Source organism: Dermacentor silvarum, chromosome 4 (genome assembly GCF_013339745.2).
Source record: "Dermacentor silvarum isolate Dsil-2018 chromosome 4, BIME_Dsil_1.4, whole genome shotgun sequence".
NCBI classification, from domain to species: domain Eukaryota; kingdom Metazoa; phylum Arthropoda; class Arachnida; order Ixodida; family Ixodidae; genus Dermacentor; species Dermacentor silvarum.
The window spans coordinates 194,010,225-194,028,727 of NC_051157.2; the positions used below are offsets into that span (position 1 = coordinate 194,010,225).

General features: G+C 51.2%; 2 protein-coding genes across 3 annotated transcripts in view; both read left to right on the forward strand.

The window, feature by feature from the left end:
- LOC119450883 (probable D-lactate dehydrogenase, mitochondrial) overlaps positions 1–18,503 on the forward strand; it is a 463,244-nt gene that overhangs the window by 411,487 nt on the left and 33,254 nt on the right. The window lies entirely within an intron of this gene.
- LOC125945100 (uncharacterized) lies at positions 671–16,994 on the forward strand. The gene is made up of 4 exons (XM_049666675.1): positions 671–1,460; positions 4,301–4,448; positions 11,416–11,700; positions 16,873–16,994. The coding sequence occupies exons 1-4, from the start codon at positions 837–839 to the stop codon at positions 16,992–16,994; spliced, it is 1,179 nt and encodes a 392-aa protein (XP_049522632.1). The 5' UTR covers positions 671–836.

Consider the following 18,503-nt stretch of genomic DNA (forward strand, 5'->3'; position numbering starts at 1 on the left):
AGTCTCGCGAGAGCGGCCCTCAGTGGCCCTGTATTACGATTACTTCCTACAATAGCTTACCTAACGACTACTAGATTCAGGAGATAATCAATTATTCAAGACTTCTTGAACCCGGCTGTAGCCAATTTCTCAGAATATCGACACCTCCTATTCCCTTGGCCCAAAAATTCCTTTCACACCAGAAAAACTGAAGTCATATTCACCCGATTACGTTGTCGGGTACCAATATTAAACTTCTATCGTCACAGGGCTGGTCTGGTGCCCTCCCCTCTGTGCCCATTCTGTGGAGAAGATGAAACAATAGATCATTTTTTCATATTCTGCCGACGTTTTTCTTCTTTAAGGAAAATATTCTAGAATCAAAATTTACACAGCTTGGTTTAAGCTTTTCTATTCTAAACATCATTTCTTTAGGAGCCTCCTCTCTTGGAAAGTGCCACAGGGATATTTGCTCAGCCGTGGAGGAATTTATAAATGCTTCAAATAGATTTTCTTGAATTATAAATATTTTATTTTTGTTGATTTTCTCCATTTAGCTTACCGATTTAGTATTAAAAAAGATTGCCTAATCCCACCCAAAATCTTGGCCAATCCCCCGCAGTGGGTATGCGCCATCAGATAAGGCATACCATACCATACCATACCTTGCAGGACGACGTTCCCGCAGCTTGCGTTGACATTTACTTCACAAGTCTGCTTTCGCACACTTAGTTTTCAGCTGTCGGCTGCCCACTGCGCATCCGGACAACCACAGCAAGCACGGCACTGCCCCACCCCCGGCAACGCCAAACTCGACTTGCGCGCTGGGCGTTATCCAGGCACGCCGGGCAGCCAGTATGCGCGAAGGGCAACCAGAGGAAGCCGACCCTGCCCGCAGCGGCCGCGCTGCCGACACTGCTCTTTCCTCAAGCGGCGGTGCGAGCCGTCAAGCATCGCCCAGCAGCTGGCGAGGACGAGCGCCGCCAGACGAGCTGCTCAGAAGACGCTCGCGCGTCGGGACGTCCCCGACCACGGCACCAGCCACAGCGCTCGATGAAGGCTCGACGCAACCGCATCAACGGCAAGGTTTGTTTCCGCTATCGCCGGATGTGCCGTCCACGGCGGATGCGGACCGAACTGCATCGTGTCAGATGACGCTGCGCCAACATAGCACCAAAGGCCGCAAGAGACAACCAAAAGCTGGCTTCGAACAGACTTTGGCCACGTTTTCGCCCGCTTCCCTGCCGTCACCTGCTTCCCCATCAGCTCCTGCTTCCCCGCTGTCGCCCACTTCCCTGATGTCACCCATTCCTACCTCGTCGGCCAGCTCTCCATCGTCAACGCGTCCCGGTTATGGCGCGGGCGCCTTGCTGCACGAGGGACTAGGAGCCCCGGAGCAAGACGCGACAAGTGGCCAGGGATCACGCAGGATGGGACGCGCCAAGTACTGGGCACTGCACGGCGCCGACGACAGGGAGGAGGTATAGGCACTCGGGCCTCGACATGGAACCAGCTACTGTGCACGCGATAGTTCAAACCAGCGGGAAAGTTGCTGTACTATCTCCGATCTGCTCGTAATACAGACCATGGGTCGTATAACGTAAAACTATGCCATTGTAATTTTATTCCGATCTACTGATTGCAAACTTAAGTAACGGCTAACGCAAGCATCGGGCGGCTATCCGAAGCCGTTGTTTGAACAGACCCATGAAACGCTCTCCTCATTTATCGGAGTTCACTTTTGCTTGCTTGGAACGCGAATAGCATTGCCTGCCTTTGCAGGTTTCTCTTATATAACTGGCCGACTAGTGCGCTGAAGTGGAGAGGGCTTGAAAGTGAAAGTACGCGTAGAAAGTCGATGAGGAGGGTGGTGCCCGCGTTTGTGATTGGTCCGCTTCCCCTATCTTAGTTTGCGGTGGCTGGTAGAAAATCGCGGCGGCGTGCAACGGAAGGTGAAAAATTCCGCTAAAACGGATCCTCAGCGAAGAAGAATTGGCAGAGCGATGTCGTATACGTGCCGAAAGGGCTCGACAATGTTATACGGTGATGAAAAATGTTTATTATTCGTAGAAAAATATGTTCTGCCCGGCAGCTCCGAGCAGCCGGTGCCACAGCGATCGGTCACAGCCATATTTTCTTCCTTCCGGAACGGGGCAGTTTCTCGTTATATCGAAAAAAAAAATCAGTTTTGTTCGGCCTAGCATTGCATCTTTACTGCGTAAACGTCACTCTGACGTGTTGATTTTTTGTTGTGTTGGAACGTCGCGCGATGGACTGGTGAAGTGGGGGTGGCCTGAAAATGTTTCACCAATTGCTTTGAAACGTTTCACCAAACCTTTTACGTCATAGCACCCCATGACCGATTCCAGGAAGGGTCATGCCTGTGTAAGTGCAGAGCGTAAAGCTCCTTAATATTCCCTCTAAAATGTATTTTCACCTTGGTTGCCACGAACTCTTCTTTTTTGTCTTAAGCATTACAAACTAAATATTTATCCTAGCCTGAATTGTCGGTTTAGAAGATTACTACGCAGATTTCGGGAAATAGTAAGTTTTCAGAACAACGACGTTTCTTTTCCCAGTGGGTTCAGAATTATCCCAAGTTTATTGCTTGCCCCCTTTCCTCCTCTTGTGTCTCGTTTTCTTATCGACCTAAGGTATTTAACTGATTCCGCTGATATATACTATCACTTTTGTATCCCATCATTAACACACGGACAATGCGTCTAAATGGTAACAAATAAAAGTTACGAGAATATCTCGTAACTGTCTCTCTGTGCACCTGCAACTGTTACATTTTTGTTCTGCTATAGGACTAAATCCATGCTTGAAATACTTCAGAGTTCATCTGAGCTCTACCCCGTCCTTACAGGGACACAATAATTACAATAATAACGCCAACCGCAAGCTAAGATGTGGAAACTATTGTACGGCTTCAGCAGATACGTCAGCGCCCGACGCCCGTCCTCCCATCCGCTCCCGCCGGCAGCCTTTATGAAGGTTGCCATGGAATAGCAGGCGTGCCAGGGCCAGTATTTCGTGGCGATGCCTTTTCGATGCTAATGCCTTTTCGCGCTTATCGCGCTTTGTTAGTGGTCAGAGCAACTGTCCGCTCGCGCTATCAATGGGATCAGCCGGCCGTGAGCGGTGGATGATAAGACTAGTATAGAATAAGTCATAAGGCATCGCTACAAAATTCCGGCCCAGAGGAGCCGTGCCGTATGTAACAATCCATTTGGTTTCCATTCTTCTAGTCCTTCGTCGATGGCTCGGATGCCGCACCGCCGAGTCGTTAAAAATTAAAATTGTAGAACAAAATTTATTATTACTAATATGGTCGCAGGTTTCATTTTAATAAATTATTTCTATCCGTTTAACATATACTGTCGGTGAAACTTTCTCTGTGCTGGCACATTACCCGCTTATCCTTAATTAACGAGCTTCATCGTGACTGCCACATTGAGAGAGCTACGTTCTGACTATGGATTTTTCGTATCGATCACTGACAGCTGCTTGTCGCGGGAGCCTGGGCTCCTACTCTTTCTTGCTTCAGTTGCGCAAAGACTGAAGCTGCATGCGTGTGTTAGGTGCTCATTAGTCAATTTGCGCAGTAACGGTTAAGCGCCGGTAAAAAAAAACAATGTAGCTCCAATTCTGCTCAAATCCTGCGCTTGTGTAGTACAAATCCAGTGCGAATGCAGCTCCACTAACGTGAAACTTGGGGAAGTGCGAAGCAGTGATGCGCAGGTGCTGAAGTAGCGCCATGATGTGACGCCATCCTCTGCTTTCTAACTCTTCATCAAATTCAACTGTTAAATTCTATTCAAATTTCGTTTTCGAAGCTTTCGCGTCCGATAAACCTGTTTACACATATTTTAACTTCTTTACTATCTCTGCTTGCTCCTGTTCTGTTTCTTCTCGTTCATATGTGTGGCACGGAATGGGGCGCTCCCAACGACTAAGCAAATCTTCAGAGCTGTGGTCGCACAGGGCATGTCGCTGTAGCCAACGTTTTCACAAGGGGCGAAAACGCGCCCCCTTCTCAAAACCGCGGTTTCAGCAACATGCCTTGTTCTTACCACATTAGATTCATCCAAACCTCCATGCTACTGTGAATTTATAGCTTGTCTGGATTTCAACATATCTTCCGTGTTAGAGGGATGGGGCGCCTTGAATCCAAAATATCAGTTTATATGGGGTATAGGATATAGGAAATGTGTGATGCAAGACAGGTGCCTGGCCTCTCGGGAAATGGTCCTCTGCGTTTTTCTGGAGGGAATTTAGGCGCTGTTTGCAAAACTAAGTCGAAACCATTTCAACGCAGAAGAAGCGACCTACGGCGTCTGACAGCAGAGCTGCGGGCTCCGAAAGAACAGAGGCCAGTCACCACCCACCAACCAGGAGCAAGCAGCGGCAGCGGGAAGGTGTCAAGAATGGTGCCAAGACGGCCCAGGACATGGGCTTCACTACGAGTAAGATCAGGTAAGGATCGGGCTCGAGCACACGAACGCATCTCTCATTCCCGGATCGTGAACAACAGCGCGCCAATATTCTTGCAATGAAGAGTACGTAACAAAAACATTCGTCATAGCGAAACGGTTGATGGAAAGAAAATAAACCAAAAGAAAGCGAAAGACTGGTAAACGGAACACGTTAAGTATAGCGTTCACCGAAGAAGGAGACAGCATGAATGAAAAAAGAAAACTCGGGTAGGCTGTATCTCTGACGGAGCCACTGTAGGGAACGTGAATCGAATTGTGCTTGCTGCAGAGAGTCCATGGGAATTAGGGGTACAGCAATGGCATAACCTAATACAAAAGTTCCATTCATTCACGCATTAGAAAAGCTTACATGCCTAAGTTGCATTACAGCTAGTGCTCGCTCACTATTCCCGGTGGACCCGCTCATATAGCAGAGGGTGTTTGGGCGCTGGGACAAAGAAATGAGCTCCTTAGTGGTGGCGGCCGAGACTGCCCTGCGCCGCTCGAGCCCGCCGGATACTTGGGGCTCCTGTGCTTTACTCAGTCTACTGCGCTTGTGCTCTCTGTGGAGACGGTCACGCTCTTAGGCGTGGTCGAAGGAATGGGATATCGCTCTGTCTTGCTTCCCGAGTCTCCTCTCGCCATTTCTGGACGATGATGCAGCTTTATGCACAGTGTCGCAGCAGTGCACGGGTCCACAACGAACACGCGTAGCCGCGAGAATTTTTTGAAATAGTGCCGTAATAGCGGAGTTGCACGCGTTTCATGATAGAAACAGGGCCCTCGCTCGTTCCGCTCTTTCCTTCGCTACGCTCCGTTCGTCGGCCGGTCTTTCCTCCTCGCCGAGTGATCCTCCAAATGTCACCTGACAAATGTCATCGCCAACGGGCTTTTCAAAACACTGTCCACTTCGGTTTAAGGCACGTCCACGCTAGCGGCAAACACGCTGACGGCGAACCGGCCTCCAGTGCCGTAGAACGTCTGCCGCGCGAGAGGTGTCCAAAGTAGACGGCAGTTTGGACGGAACACCGCTCACCGCATTACCGACGGGCCAATCGACGACCGCGAAACTGCGCGCCTCTGCCACCGGCGACGCAAACATCGGCTGCAGCTTCTGTTTCAAGCAAAATAATTTCCGCTAGATAAAGTGATGCCTAAATTGTATATGTTATGAAAAAATGTCACAGTTTCGCCCTAAGGGCGAAGCAATGAATGCGATAGCAACACAGCAATTTCATACGAAGTAAGGTGAGCGGCTTTGGTAGCAATATGAATTGTAGTAAACATGCGCTGATTAAGTAAGCAGGTGTGCTGCGGCGTAAGTAGACCGACATGAAGAGAGACTCGATGACCACGAGAAGGCGCGTGTGAAACGGTGGTGTTGATGAGAAGCGCTTCCCGTGGGCAGCGCGTGCGAAGGGACACACCTGTAGCGCTGCACTGCCGATCCGGGCAGCATTGCATGTGTAGCGTGCGTTGGAAAATGTGGCCCGACTATTACTAACTGAATGAACAAGCGTGGTGTGAGCGCGCACAAACAAACATGAATAGATCACACTGAATGACTGGAGACAACGACTGTCAAAACGCTGGCAGCAAGCGCATACGCCGCAGCGGCGAAGGTACGTGCGGTCTATCGCTTCAACGGAAACTGAGCGGCGAATGCACGGCGCATAAAGGTCAAAGCCGTGTGGAGACAAGAGACGGTGCGGGCGAGCGACGAGCGCGGTTGTTGGCAGAGGAGAAGTGCCCCCCCCCCCTCGCTCCCTCCGGCGCTGGCTTCCCGCTTCCTCGCTTGCGCGTGGGAGATTGAGTGCGTTCGCTCTCCGTGGTAGCGCGCGTCCCCGGACGCTTCCGCTCGGGCATACCGCGCGGCGGAGATTTTATCTATAGGGAACCTCACGGCGACGGCGATGGCGACGGCGACGCCGGCGGCAGAAATCCGGTTGAAGTGTCCATATAATTGCTATCGCAATAAAACGATACCTACTGTCAAACGTTAAACAAGAACGAGAGCTCCGATTCTTGTCGATCTCCGCTGCAGTTCACGGCTACCGACGGCAGATCTACGACCGGGTTGACTATGCATCGCAGCCGACGGCGCCGCTAATATAAGCGTATTGTCCTCTTAGTGTAAAATTATTGCGAAGAGCGACAACAACAGTAAGAAAATATTGCAGCTTGTGAGCGTCGGTAACTCATTCCGAAGCGCCGTCCGCTTTAGTTTTGAAGTAAACCGGAGAAGGCCTAGCAACGATATCGGCGCCGTCGAGCGATAAGTGGCGGTGAGGCTGCCGCACAAATGGGCCGCGGTCTCGTCCTCTCTGCGGCAAGGAAATGTCGCTGTTCGCGACCAAAACCACCGTCGAACGGCGGCCCGCGAATGGCAAACGGCGTGCGGCGAGTTACCTTGCCGGTAACGTGGACGGGCCTCAGCCGCGACTTCGCGCTTCTCGGCTACCCGCTGTTGCTGCCGGGCCGGCCCGTGCTCATGCGAAGCGTGCCGCCATGGACCCTGTGTTGCGCGCACGTCTAGAAAGGCCAACACTGTCGCGCTCTGTTCGCGCAGCAAATCAGACGGCTAAGCACGACTGTGTTGGAAAGTGAGCGATTTGGCACTTGCGTTGCGAGCTGTAATTACTGATTCGCAAGTGCGCACAAGCAAAGCAACACGACGAGGAAGAGCAGGGAGCGCGCGCACCTACTAGCAGATTAACCGGAAGTCGTAGGTTCTTGTTCGACCAATCGACATCGTCACCCAAGGTGACATCACCAGATGTACCCTGGTGACGTCACAACGACCGCTGGGGATACCGGAAAGGCCCCGAGAGGAGCACGGCATTGTTTTTTTTTTAATTAGGGGCACGCTCGAGCCGCGTAGCGCTGCAGCGTTTGGCATCGTTGATCCTGACGGCATTCTGAAATCGATGCGCGTGTTCACGTAAAATGTTCAAAAAACATCGGAGGTGGTTTAGGGGTCCTTTAAGGATGGTTCATAATGGCTTGCATGTAAAAACACGGAACGTACCTGACTGCCCATATTGCAATAAACAATGAGAGGAGCATCATTAGAGTTTCGGGATGTATGTGTTTAACCATTTCACACAAGATGCGATCGCGTCCTGGCGCAAACTTATTGCAGGAGACAGTGCATCGCGAAATTCAGCTATATTGAAAGAGCTGTTTTACCTCTCAGTGGGCCTCCATTTGCGTTCGAGTGCCTTTTCTACAGCGAAGCTATAAAGGGCAAGGTCCCCGAGGATCGTGTCCACGTGTAGGAAGAAACTATCATCATCAGAATTGGCTCGAGCGTCATGTCTATTTGAGGGCACAGCCCCTCCTCCCTCCCAGCGGGCTGAGCCCCTGCTTTCGTGCGCCAGTCGACCTTCTTTTATGCCGTGTTCTCCCCTGAGTAGATTTGGGCCCGGCTGCGAGGCTAGGGCGGCCCGCCTGCTGGAAGCTGCGCCCTACTAGAGTTCAGCCCTGCGGCGAGGCTAGCGAGGTTAGGAAACACCTCCTAGACAGCACAATGCCTGTTCACTGCGATCCGTGACGTCTTGCTATTTGACCCGAAATTTACATTGCCGAGGCTGGCGTGACGAAAGCGCTGACGTCAAAATCACCGCGGCTTACTCGGGAGCATCCCCATTAGATTCTATGGCAGTCGGGTCAGATAGCATGGCGTCATGAATCGGAGTGAACAGGCCTTAATTGTGCTATCTAGGTGGTGTTGGGTTAGGCCGCCGGGGTTCCTCCTTTGCCTCCAGCGTATTTGCGTCCTTCGCCTCGACTGCTCACCCGCGCTCTTTCCCTCGCCCCTCCGGCTTCTCCGCGTGCGTCGACATGGCCGCTGATAAATGGAAGGAAGGCGAGGAGGGCGCGGCGCGGCGGCCCGATGGCGGGGGAGAGATAGGCGGCTGCCACATATGACTGTGCGTGTGTGTGCCCGCTCTCCGACTGTGGGGCATGCACGAAGGCCTGCCGACCTCGGCCGCCTGTGCCGCAGGCTCTCTCCGGGCTCCCGATTGTCTACGAAAAAAGTAGATCAACGGAGGAGGGGGTGTGAGAGGAGTTCCTTTGGTTGTATATAAGGCTGATTCACACTAGGCCGACACGACACCGATTTTAGTTTGCCGACTGTTGACTGTTGGTAACAGCAGTTTACTGGACGGCAAATTCCGTGGCCAACGATTTAAAGAAAGGAAATCGCTGTCGTCAATAGTCGGCAGACCAAAATCGGTCTCCTGTTGCCCAGTGGGAATGAGCCTATACGGACTTTTGGTAAAGGACTCCTGTCTGGGAACGTTGAAGAAAAGCCGGAGGAACGCGCTAGGAACGCCGTCGCCCGTGACACCGAGCCAGTTCTTCCAGAGCCGGGCATTGTATAGCAATCGTCTAAGTGTTAAAAAATACCCCATTGTGCAACTCGGAGCCACCACCGAAGCGGAGCCGCCACCGAAGCGAAGGGGTCGATTTACTATTTTCTAGCCAAATTCAACATAGCAAGTACCCAATATAGCTAAACCCCAACATAGCAAATCCCACCACAGCGCCAGCTTCGCTGGACTTCCCTCTTCACACGGTGGAAGGGCTCTGACTTTTTTTTATCGCCTTTTTATGTCTTCAGACCGTTTGTGACTAGTGTACAGAACTGGATACACGTTCAAAGTGGGCGCCAAGAAAATTCGTTTGATTTAAGCTATTCTCTTGTTATTTACTAATGGCATCGATAGTATCTGCCATCCTTTTATCTCCTTTTTTGGCTTTCTTCTCACCTGTGTATCATTTAATGCCCTTTAGTTACTTCTCCCAACTTTCCCTTTTTGCCTTCCGTGCGACTTAATGCGCTTGATATTGATCAGATTTTCAGCAGCTGGAGTCTCTGGTAAACCTCTCCAGGGTTTGTTGTAGTATTTACGTGCCTTCGGCAATCCTCATTCCACCAGGGGATGCGTCGCTTACGAAGAGAACCATTTTTTGCGGGATGTATTTTGATGCAGCATAAATAACAAACGCTGTGTAGTACGCCACTGCATCATCTATGCTGAAAGCTGCGATGTGTACATTCTCGCAAACTTTCTGAGTCGTCCCTGTGAATTTTCCATCGGGGTGCATGTGGAAGGCATTGAACCTGCTTGTTGAGGTTTAAAACTATTGGAAAGTCCCCTCAATACTGATTTCTAATAGAGTTCACTCTAAATGCGGCATTATTGTTGCAGAGGACACGCTTAGGTCTATAGAATAGTATGATTTATGTGGGGTACTATATCGAAGGTGGGATTCCTTTTATTCAATAGAACCGAACCAAAACAGAAAATAACATATTCAATTACTCGACCTCTGGCATCGCATCGGGAGTCGCCCCAGAGAGAGTTATCGGCATTTAAGTTCCCGCGGCTGCACCTCGGCCAAGGCAGCGCTATCGTCGCAGCAAAAGAGACGCGCAGGCTCGCGCTTGGTTATGCCAGCGTTCCGGGCAACTGATGACGCAGTCATAAACAAATCTAGTTTTCGCTTGAGGCTGACGCATTTACTATACGCTCCTCTCCGTCCAAGGACCCACAGTGTGGTGACCCGAACGTTTCGTCTACGTTGTTGTGAAGCCATGTCGACCGATCAGCCAACACGATATGCCGAGGGCCAAGGCATCGACGTGCTCCTCCCGCCCCTCCGTCGCTTGACAGCTTCTGCGACCACATTGAGCGCATAGTCTGTGTCGCATAATATCGGCGCCTTCTCGCAATCGTCGATGGCGCGCCAGCATTTCACCGGCCTGCCGTGCAGGCTCCCGTACTCCACCCAGAGTGTGCTGGTACCATAGCCTTTTCGGAGAGGACGCGCGCCACTGTCTGCACCCATCCTCGTGACAGGGAAACCATCCGTCCGAACTCTACAGGCAACGAGTGGTCCGGAGCAAGGTGGAAGTCGCCTTTCCTACGTCCGCGACCGTGCCGCAGGTCAGCAGTTCCTGGTCGACATGGGCGCTGACGTCAGTATCGTCCCAGCGCAGCACACAGATCGTAAACAGCAACTTCCTACCTTCAGGAGGTAAACGGCACAAGAATTTATCTCTACACACAGCGATTGATAATCCTGAACTTGGGCTTACACGGATGTTTCAGTTGGGTATTTCATGTTGCCGAAATCCGCTGTGGAATCATCGCAGCTGGATGCCTGACAAGTCGTTGCCTCCACGTCGAACTGAAGCATCGACGGCTTCTCAACAGCGTAAATCATGGGTGTCGCGGGCGTAGCCTGCGACTCAGATTATTCACGCTGTCGAGGTCCTTTCACCGCACTGCTTCGCAAAACTTCCGACCCCCTGATTGGACGCAACCTGTACAACATGATGTCGCCACAACACTGTTGCAAAGCAATATAGTATAACACAGCATGGTAGCCTCTCGCCTTTTTCTCAAGGAAGCTCAAGCCGGCACAAACGCGGTGCAGCGTCTTTGGGCTCGACCTTCTGACTGCCTAGCTAACCGTAAAGCGTTTTTACCACTTCGTCCAGGGCCGACACTTTGTCCACAAACCCCTCGTCCACACGCTGACCCCAAACCCCTCGTCTATGCGGTCACCCGGTCAGCATCGACTTACGCCCCGACAAAACATCAGCTTTCTTTCTTCTCGGAATTGGCAACCGATTTCCGGCATGCCAAGGGCACAGAAAATATTCCCGCCGATTTACAAAGTCGCGTGAACGCTGTTAGCAATGTCACCGCTACACTGCCTCTTGTGTCAACGCTGGGCCTTACTCTTCATACTTACCCTGCACAACCTACACGTATAGGTAACTCCGTGATACGGGACACGTGCCCGGACCTTAGAATCGCTAAAATCATTCGTTTTGCAGATTGCCACAATACCGAGGGCCTCGCTAGTGGACACTGCATATTAGTAACCACCATCAGAACAAAACCCCTCACGCGTTCCTTTCACAATGCAACCCTCTCAGACTGGAGTCGCTTTCGGTCCACGTATGAGAGCCCTGCAGCTTGTGCCAACCAAGGATATGCCACCTGGTTGCAGCATCTCATCTCTCAGCTTGATGCCGTTGAGCAACAGGGGCAGCTCTCGGAGGTGAGCCCGGCGATGGATAACGACCTCCTGCACCTCTGGGAAGCCCAGCATAGCCTCGTCCGCCAATGGCACCGGCAGAAGCATAATCACAAACTCAAAATTCGCATCGCGAAGCTTACTCAGCAGGCGGCAGAGTATGCGCCCCAACTCGCCGACTCAAGTTGGGTAGACCGATGCAACACCGCTTCTTGACAAATGTCGAACCGGAATACATGGCGCCTTTCCCCGTGGCCTCATTGATCCGGCCCAAACTCGCACTAAGACCCGAAAGCAACTTCAGAGAACAATTCATGATTTGAATGGAGACACGGCCAAAATGGCTGAAGTTCTCCGCGCCAAATACCTCTGCATGCACCAGGATTCCCGCGGGTCGGCGTACTCGTATGCAGGCTCCAAAAACGCGGAGCTGCATCGCCCGTTTTCAACTTCACGACCTCAAAGCGGCAAAAATGAAAAGAGGTACAGCTCCAGGCAAGGATAAAGTGACAGTAAAGCTATTAGCTAACTTCCCTGATCCCGAGTACATGCGGCTGCTTGAGTATTTTAATACCATCTGGGAGGGTGGAGCGCCTCCCCCAGTGGATTGGAAACAGCAATCGTTACCTACATTCCCAAACCAGGTAAAGCCATTAACAATGACAATCTCTGGCCCATCTCCCTTACCTCTTGTGGGGGAAAGTTAATACAGACCATGGTCCGCCGCCGATTGTCTACCTATCTCGAAATACAGAACGCCTTCGCAGACACCACGTATGGCTTATGCCCACACCGGTTCTCAGAAGATGTTCTGCTCCAACTCCATCGAGAGATCGTGGCTCCGATCGAACACCCCAGCGGCGATAAGGTAGTTCTTTTTGTAACTGCAGCGCGCACACGAGAAACGAGGACAAAAAGGTGAAAGTGACAAACAGGCGCTGACTCGCAACTCAGTTTATTTTGGAGGGAAATTACACACATATATATAAACCCAGTCTGACTAAAGTGAGCATGTGCAAGAGCATGCGGATGAATAGATACCAACTCGCCCAACTTTCAGTACTTTTGCAAGGTAGTTCTTGCCTTGGACTTAAAGGGGGCGTTTGACAACGTGACGCACGAGATCATCCTTGGACACCTGTCCCAAACACACTGTGGATACAATTTTCCATACATCCGACAATTTCTTACGGATCGGCAATCTTACATTCGCCTGTAACACTCTGAACATATTCCGTACCAGCTTGGTACGCGAGGGACGCCACAGGGAGCGGTTCTCTCGCCACTCCTCTTCAACTTGGCCATGGTCAGGCTCCCTATACCCTGCTGAGTGCGGTCCCCGGCATGCAGCACGCTCTGTACGCTGACATCACTTTGTGGGCAACACATGGTTCGATCAACCTGCAGCAAGCGGCGAGACCAACCTGCAGCAAGCGGCGTCTGTCGTGAAGAAACACGCACGCCGTTGCGGTCTTGAATGCTCCTGGAACAAATCGTAATTCATGTACCTTTGGCCCAATCCGAAATGCGCACCCAAAATTGTCATCTCCCTGCTTAGCGGTCCAATCCCCGAACACGAGGAGATAAAGAGTATTGGGACTGTTTATTCACCGGAACCGCAAGATTGATACAACTCTCCAAAAGCTCCGCAATGTGGGGGACCAGGTGGGCCGCATGGTCCGCCGGGTTTCTAACAAACGCGGGAGTTTACGATGCAAAGATGCACTGCGGTTGGCAAATTTGTTCGTGACCAGCCGGATCCTGTATTCGGCACCGTACCTCCACCTACGTAAATGCGATGACAACGCACTCGAAGGGATTCCCAGCAAACTCTACAAGAGAGCCCTCGATCTCGCCATCGCTACGTCCAACGTATTCTCGAGTTAGGAATGACGAACACCTTTGGGGAGCTCCGTGAGGCGCACCTCAACAATCAATACTTGCGGCTAGGCAAGACAGCAGCGGGTAGCAGCCTTCTGACCCGTCTACACGTCGCTTACACAACTCAACGGAAGGAGCGCGTCTCCTTGCCTGAAGCATGGCGCTTTGCACTACAGGTACGACGCCTCCCCAGCAGCATGACCAAGGATGGCCACGATGACCACCGCCTCGCGCGCGCGGCCTCCGTTTCCTAGTGGTACGGTTCCCGGCCAGGGGTAGTCTACACCGATGCAGCTGGCCCGCACCACGGGGTTGGTATACGGCAGCTGTCATTCACCAAAACGAACTCCCTTCCTGATATTCTACGGTGGATCATATCCACGTCATCAATTAGGTAATCGAGAAATTTGCGGCCTTTCTGAATGGCTTTCATAGATTATGAAAAGGCATCTGATTCAGTAGAGGTACCAGTAGTCATAGAGGCATTGCGTAATTAAGGAGTACAGGATGCATACGTGAATATCTTAGCAAATATCTACAAGAATTCCATAGCTACCTTGGTTCTCCACAAGAAAAGTAGAAAGTTACCTATCAAGAAAGGGGTTCAGTAAGGAGACACAATCTCTCCAATGCGATTCACTGCATGCTTAGAAGACGTATTCAAGCTCTTAGACTGGGAAGGCTTAGGAGTGAGGATCAACGGCAAATAATTCGGCAACCTTCGGTTTGCAGATGGCATTGTCCTATTCAGCAACGATGGAGAGGAATTAGAACAAATGATTGAGGACCTTAACCGAGAAAGTTTAAGAGTGGGGTTGAAGATTAATATGCAGAAGACAAACATAAAGTTAAATAGCCTGACAAGGCAACAAGAATTCCGGATCGCCAGTCAGCCTCTAGAGTCCGTAAAGGGGTACGCTTATCCTAGGTCAATTACTCACAGGGGACGCGCATCATGAGAAAGAAATTTACAGAAGAATAAAATTGGGTTGGAGTGCATACGGCAGGCATTGCCAAATCCTGACGGGGAGCTGACCACTGTCGTTGAAAAGAAAAGTGTACAATCATTGCATGGGGCAGAAATTTGGAGATTAACAATGAAGCTCGAGAACAAGTTAAGGACCGCACAAAGAGCGATGGAACGAAAAATCTTAGGACTAACGTTAAGAGACAGGAAGAGAGTGCTGTGGATCAGAGAGCAAACGGGGATAGCCGATATTCTAGTTGACATGAAGTAGAAAAAATGGAGTTGGGCCGGCTCTGTAATGCAGAGGATGGATAACCGGTGGACCGTTAGAGTTACAGAATATAATATCAAGAGAAGGGAAGCGCAGTCGAGGACGGCATCATTGCATGGGGCAGAAATTTGGAGATTAACAATGAAGCTCGAGAACAAGTTAAGGATCGCACAAAGAGCCTTGGAACGAAAAATCTTAGGTCTAACGTTAAGAAACAGGAAGAGAGTGCTGTGGATCAGAGAGCAAACGGGGATAGCCGATATTCTATTTGACATGAAGAAAAAATGGAGTTGGGCCGGCCCTGTAATGCAGAGGATGGATAACCGGTGGACCGTTAGAGTTACAGAATATTGACCCTTTTCGCGGCGATCCCGTGGATGCTGCCATGTTTGATCACGTGGTGACGCGTCCATTACTTGCCTCAGCTGCATCCGTTGCCTCGGTGTTTACAATGGGTGTACATGACGCCCGGTGCGGCTCAGGAAACCTCTGTTTCGGGAGATATCGCAGACGCTGACTGCATTGGTGATCGGCAGGAAGCTTTGGCCACAACTTCAGAGGACATGTAAAAGCGTTTTCGAAGCTCATTAAGCTTTGTCCAAACGGCGCGAGCAGCGTATACGGTGCTTGTTCGAAAAACGAGGCTAAAAATGTATGCCAAGCTTTCCGCTTAGGAATTGAATCAGGATCAGTGTGTTTTGCTCTGCGTTCTTTGTTTGGCAAATAATTAGAAGTAGTGGCTTGTCACGTTTCTGACTCAGTGAAGTTCGTTGGTGCTATCTGATTATTTTCTGCCTAATCGCTCGCGGGTGTGCTCAGTTGCAATAGATTTGTTCCTGCTGCACACAAGACTTGGAACGTAGCTGTTATGTTCTTTGTAATAGCTTGTAGCAAATATGTAGTATCGCTAGTAACTCGCTTAACTCCTGTAGACCGTCACGAAACATTCAACTTCGACCATTCGTGTGCTGCCGGTGTAGTCGCTGTTACCCGTGCTTTGGCGCAGATTCAAGTGTGCGCCCATTCACATATTCTTAACACATTGACGATAGAGTGTGGGTAAGTTTGCATGCGAGTTGGGGTAGATGTGTGTAGGCAACGTGCGCGAACATTACTATGCCAGGAAGCGGCGCTACTCCCTTTGTCATTGTTTAACGAGCGGTACTCACTCTTGTCGATGTTACGGGGTTGAAGTGTTTTCATTGGAGGCTAGAGATACAATGCTGACATGAATTTTTGTGAAAAGTGAAGTTTTTTTTATCCACAAGCAAAGTCGTAAATTGAGGAGGATCGGCAGCAGAGGCTGTCTGTATGGCAACACATATTCTTGGCACACATGTTCATTCTTTTCCTTAATATGCCAGTCACTATTTTTGCAGCCAACTACTGCACACGTCTTCAATCTACCACTCCACATTTTGCAGCATGTATGGAGCACAGTGCGTGAGCGAAAACCCAGTTGCATTTCCGACAGCTGTTCTTGCGGAAACAGGGCAGAAGCGGTAATGGTTTCGTATTCCTGCGCTTTCACTGAGGCAACGTATGGCGCGCCGCCGAAAGCCCCATCTTGTTTCTCGAGAACGAACTGCTTCGCGAAAAGGGTCAATAATACCAAGAGAAGGGAAGCGCAGTCGAGGACGGCAGAAAACTAGGTGTGGTGATGAAGTTAGAAAATTTGCATGCGCAAGTTGGAATACGCTAGCCCAAGACAGGGGTAATTGGAGATCGCAGGGAGAGCGCCTCGTCCTGCAGCGGACTTAAATATAGGCTGATTATGATGATGACCATAACACACACGGAGGAAGTCTCCATCGCGCTAGTCACCGCGGATCCAGCTTCCCGAGTCATCATCACCGACTCTAGGGGAGCCTGTCGCAAACTGGAGCAGGGACGCATTCCGTATCGTGCCTTTAAAATTCTTCACCGATGTGACTACCAGGGTTATCCAACCCGCCGCACCCTCACCTGGGCCTATGCGGGGATCGAGGGAAATGAGGTAGCAGACGCTACCACCCGCGTGCTTAACTACCGGGCATCGCCTCACGCGTCACATACAGAGGACCAGGATTTCAATACGGCTATCAATTTCCGAGAAATTTCTGTTTTATATCAAACTTCTCACGGCCGGTATCCTCTCCTCGTGTAAAGACCTCACGAAGGCGGAGGAGCGCTGGCTCCAGCGCCTCTATACCCACACAGTACTGTGCCCGGCAGTACTTTGAATTCAGCTTTTTCAGGCGAGTGCCCGCACTGTGGGAACATGTCCGCGGACACCTACCACAGGGTGTGGGCATGCCCCCAAAACTCGGCCTACCCCCTCCCACCGCCCCCATCCTACCCGAGAGAGCTGGGAGGCTGACCTACTCGGCTGCTCGACCATACAGGACCAATGTGCCCTGGTGGACCGAGCCCGGGCGGCCGCAAAAGCCACAGGGGTCCCGGAATAGGAATCTCTCCAAGACTTTGTACGGGGCGAGCCCTTCTGGCTCGTCCCAAACTCTCTTATTGTACATATCCACAATAAATGTTTTTTCACTCACTCACTTGGACGCAGAACTTCTTGCTCGCTAGCAACGCGTTGACACGGAAATCGACTTGCTCAGTTGTTCGTCCACATCAGGGCAAATTGAGGACGTCGTTTTGCTCGGCGGTTTCATCTGGACATTGTCGGTCCACTTCCGCCCTGCCAAGAGCATCACTATATCCTTACCTGCATCAACAGGTACACGGGATGGCCGGAAGCTACCGCAATCCCTGATATTTAGGCGCCTTCAATCGTGACAGCTTCCTTTGTACACTTGGGTTTCGTGCTTCGGTTGCCCATCTTCTATATATTGTTACGGGGATAACGTTTATTTAGGGAGTATGGCTATATACAAGGTTCGGACAAGCAGCGACGACGGATGCAAGGCTGTCGCGCGCTTCTGGCCACTTCGTCGCCGTCATCTTCGTCCGACCGACAGTAGCAGCCTTCACTGGGCGAGAGCGCCGACCCGGTGCTTGCTACGACGGACCAGAGGGTCCAGTTACGTACGGCTAAGTCTCGCAACGTGCACGATAGCAGTGGGTGGGGCGTAGACGGCGCTGGCGCGGTGACTGGTTCGATCTGATACGTAACGTCGGTGACTTGACGTAGCACCCTGTAAGGACCATCGTAGCGGGACAATAGCTTTTCGGAGAGACCCGATGCAGCGGGACGGAGACCACAGTAGCACGAGGGCGCCTGGGGAGTAAGAACGTCTCTGTGGCGACTATCATACAGGGCTTTTTGGGAAGCCTGAGACACTGTGAGCCGTTCACGTGTGATCTGGCGAGCTGTGTCGGCGCGCGCTATGGCGTCGCGAACGTACGTGGTGGTTGAGCCGACAGGAAGTAAAGTATCGAGAGGCAGAGAAAGTTCGCGTCCATACAGGAGATAAAACGGGGAGTAGCCAGTAGTGTCATGTCGGGACAAGTTGTAGGCGAAACTAACGTGCGGCAAAGTAGCGTCCCAATCGCGGTGATCGGCGGAGACGTACATTGAAAGCATATCGGTCAGGTTTCGGGTCAGGCGCTCTGTGAGTCCATTCGTTTGCGGGTGATAAGCAGTTGTGAGCTTGTGGTGGATAGAGCAGGAACTAAGGATGTCATCGATGACGCGAGACAAAAATTATCGGCCTTGATCGGTCAGAAGCTGTCGAGGAGCACCATGATGCAGGATGATGTCATGAAGGAGAAAGTCGGCGATATCCGTAGCGCAACTGGTTGGGAGGGCACGGGTAATGACGTATCGCGTCGTGTAGTCGGTCGCGACGGCGACCCACTTGTTGCCTGATGTCGAGGTTTGGAAAGGGACCAGAAGGTCGAGCCAACACGAAAAACGAAGGAA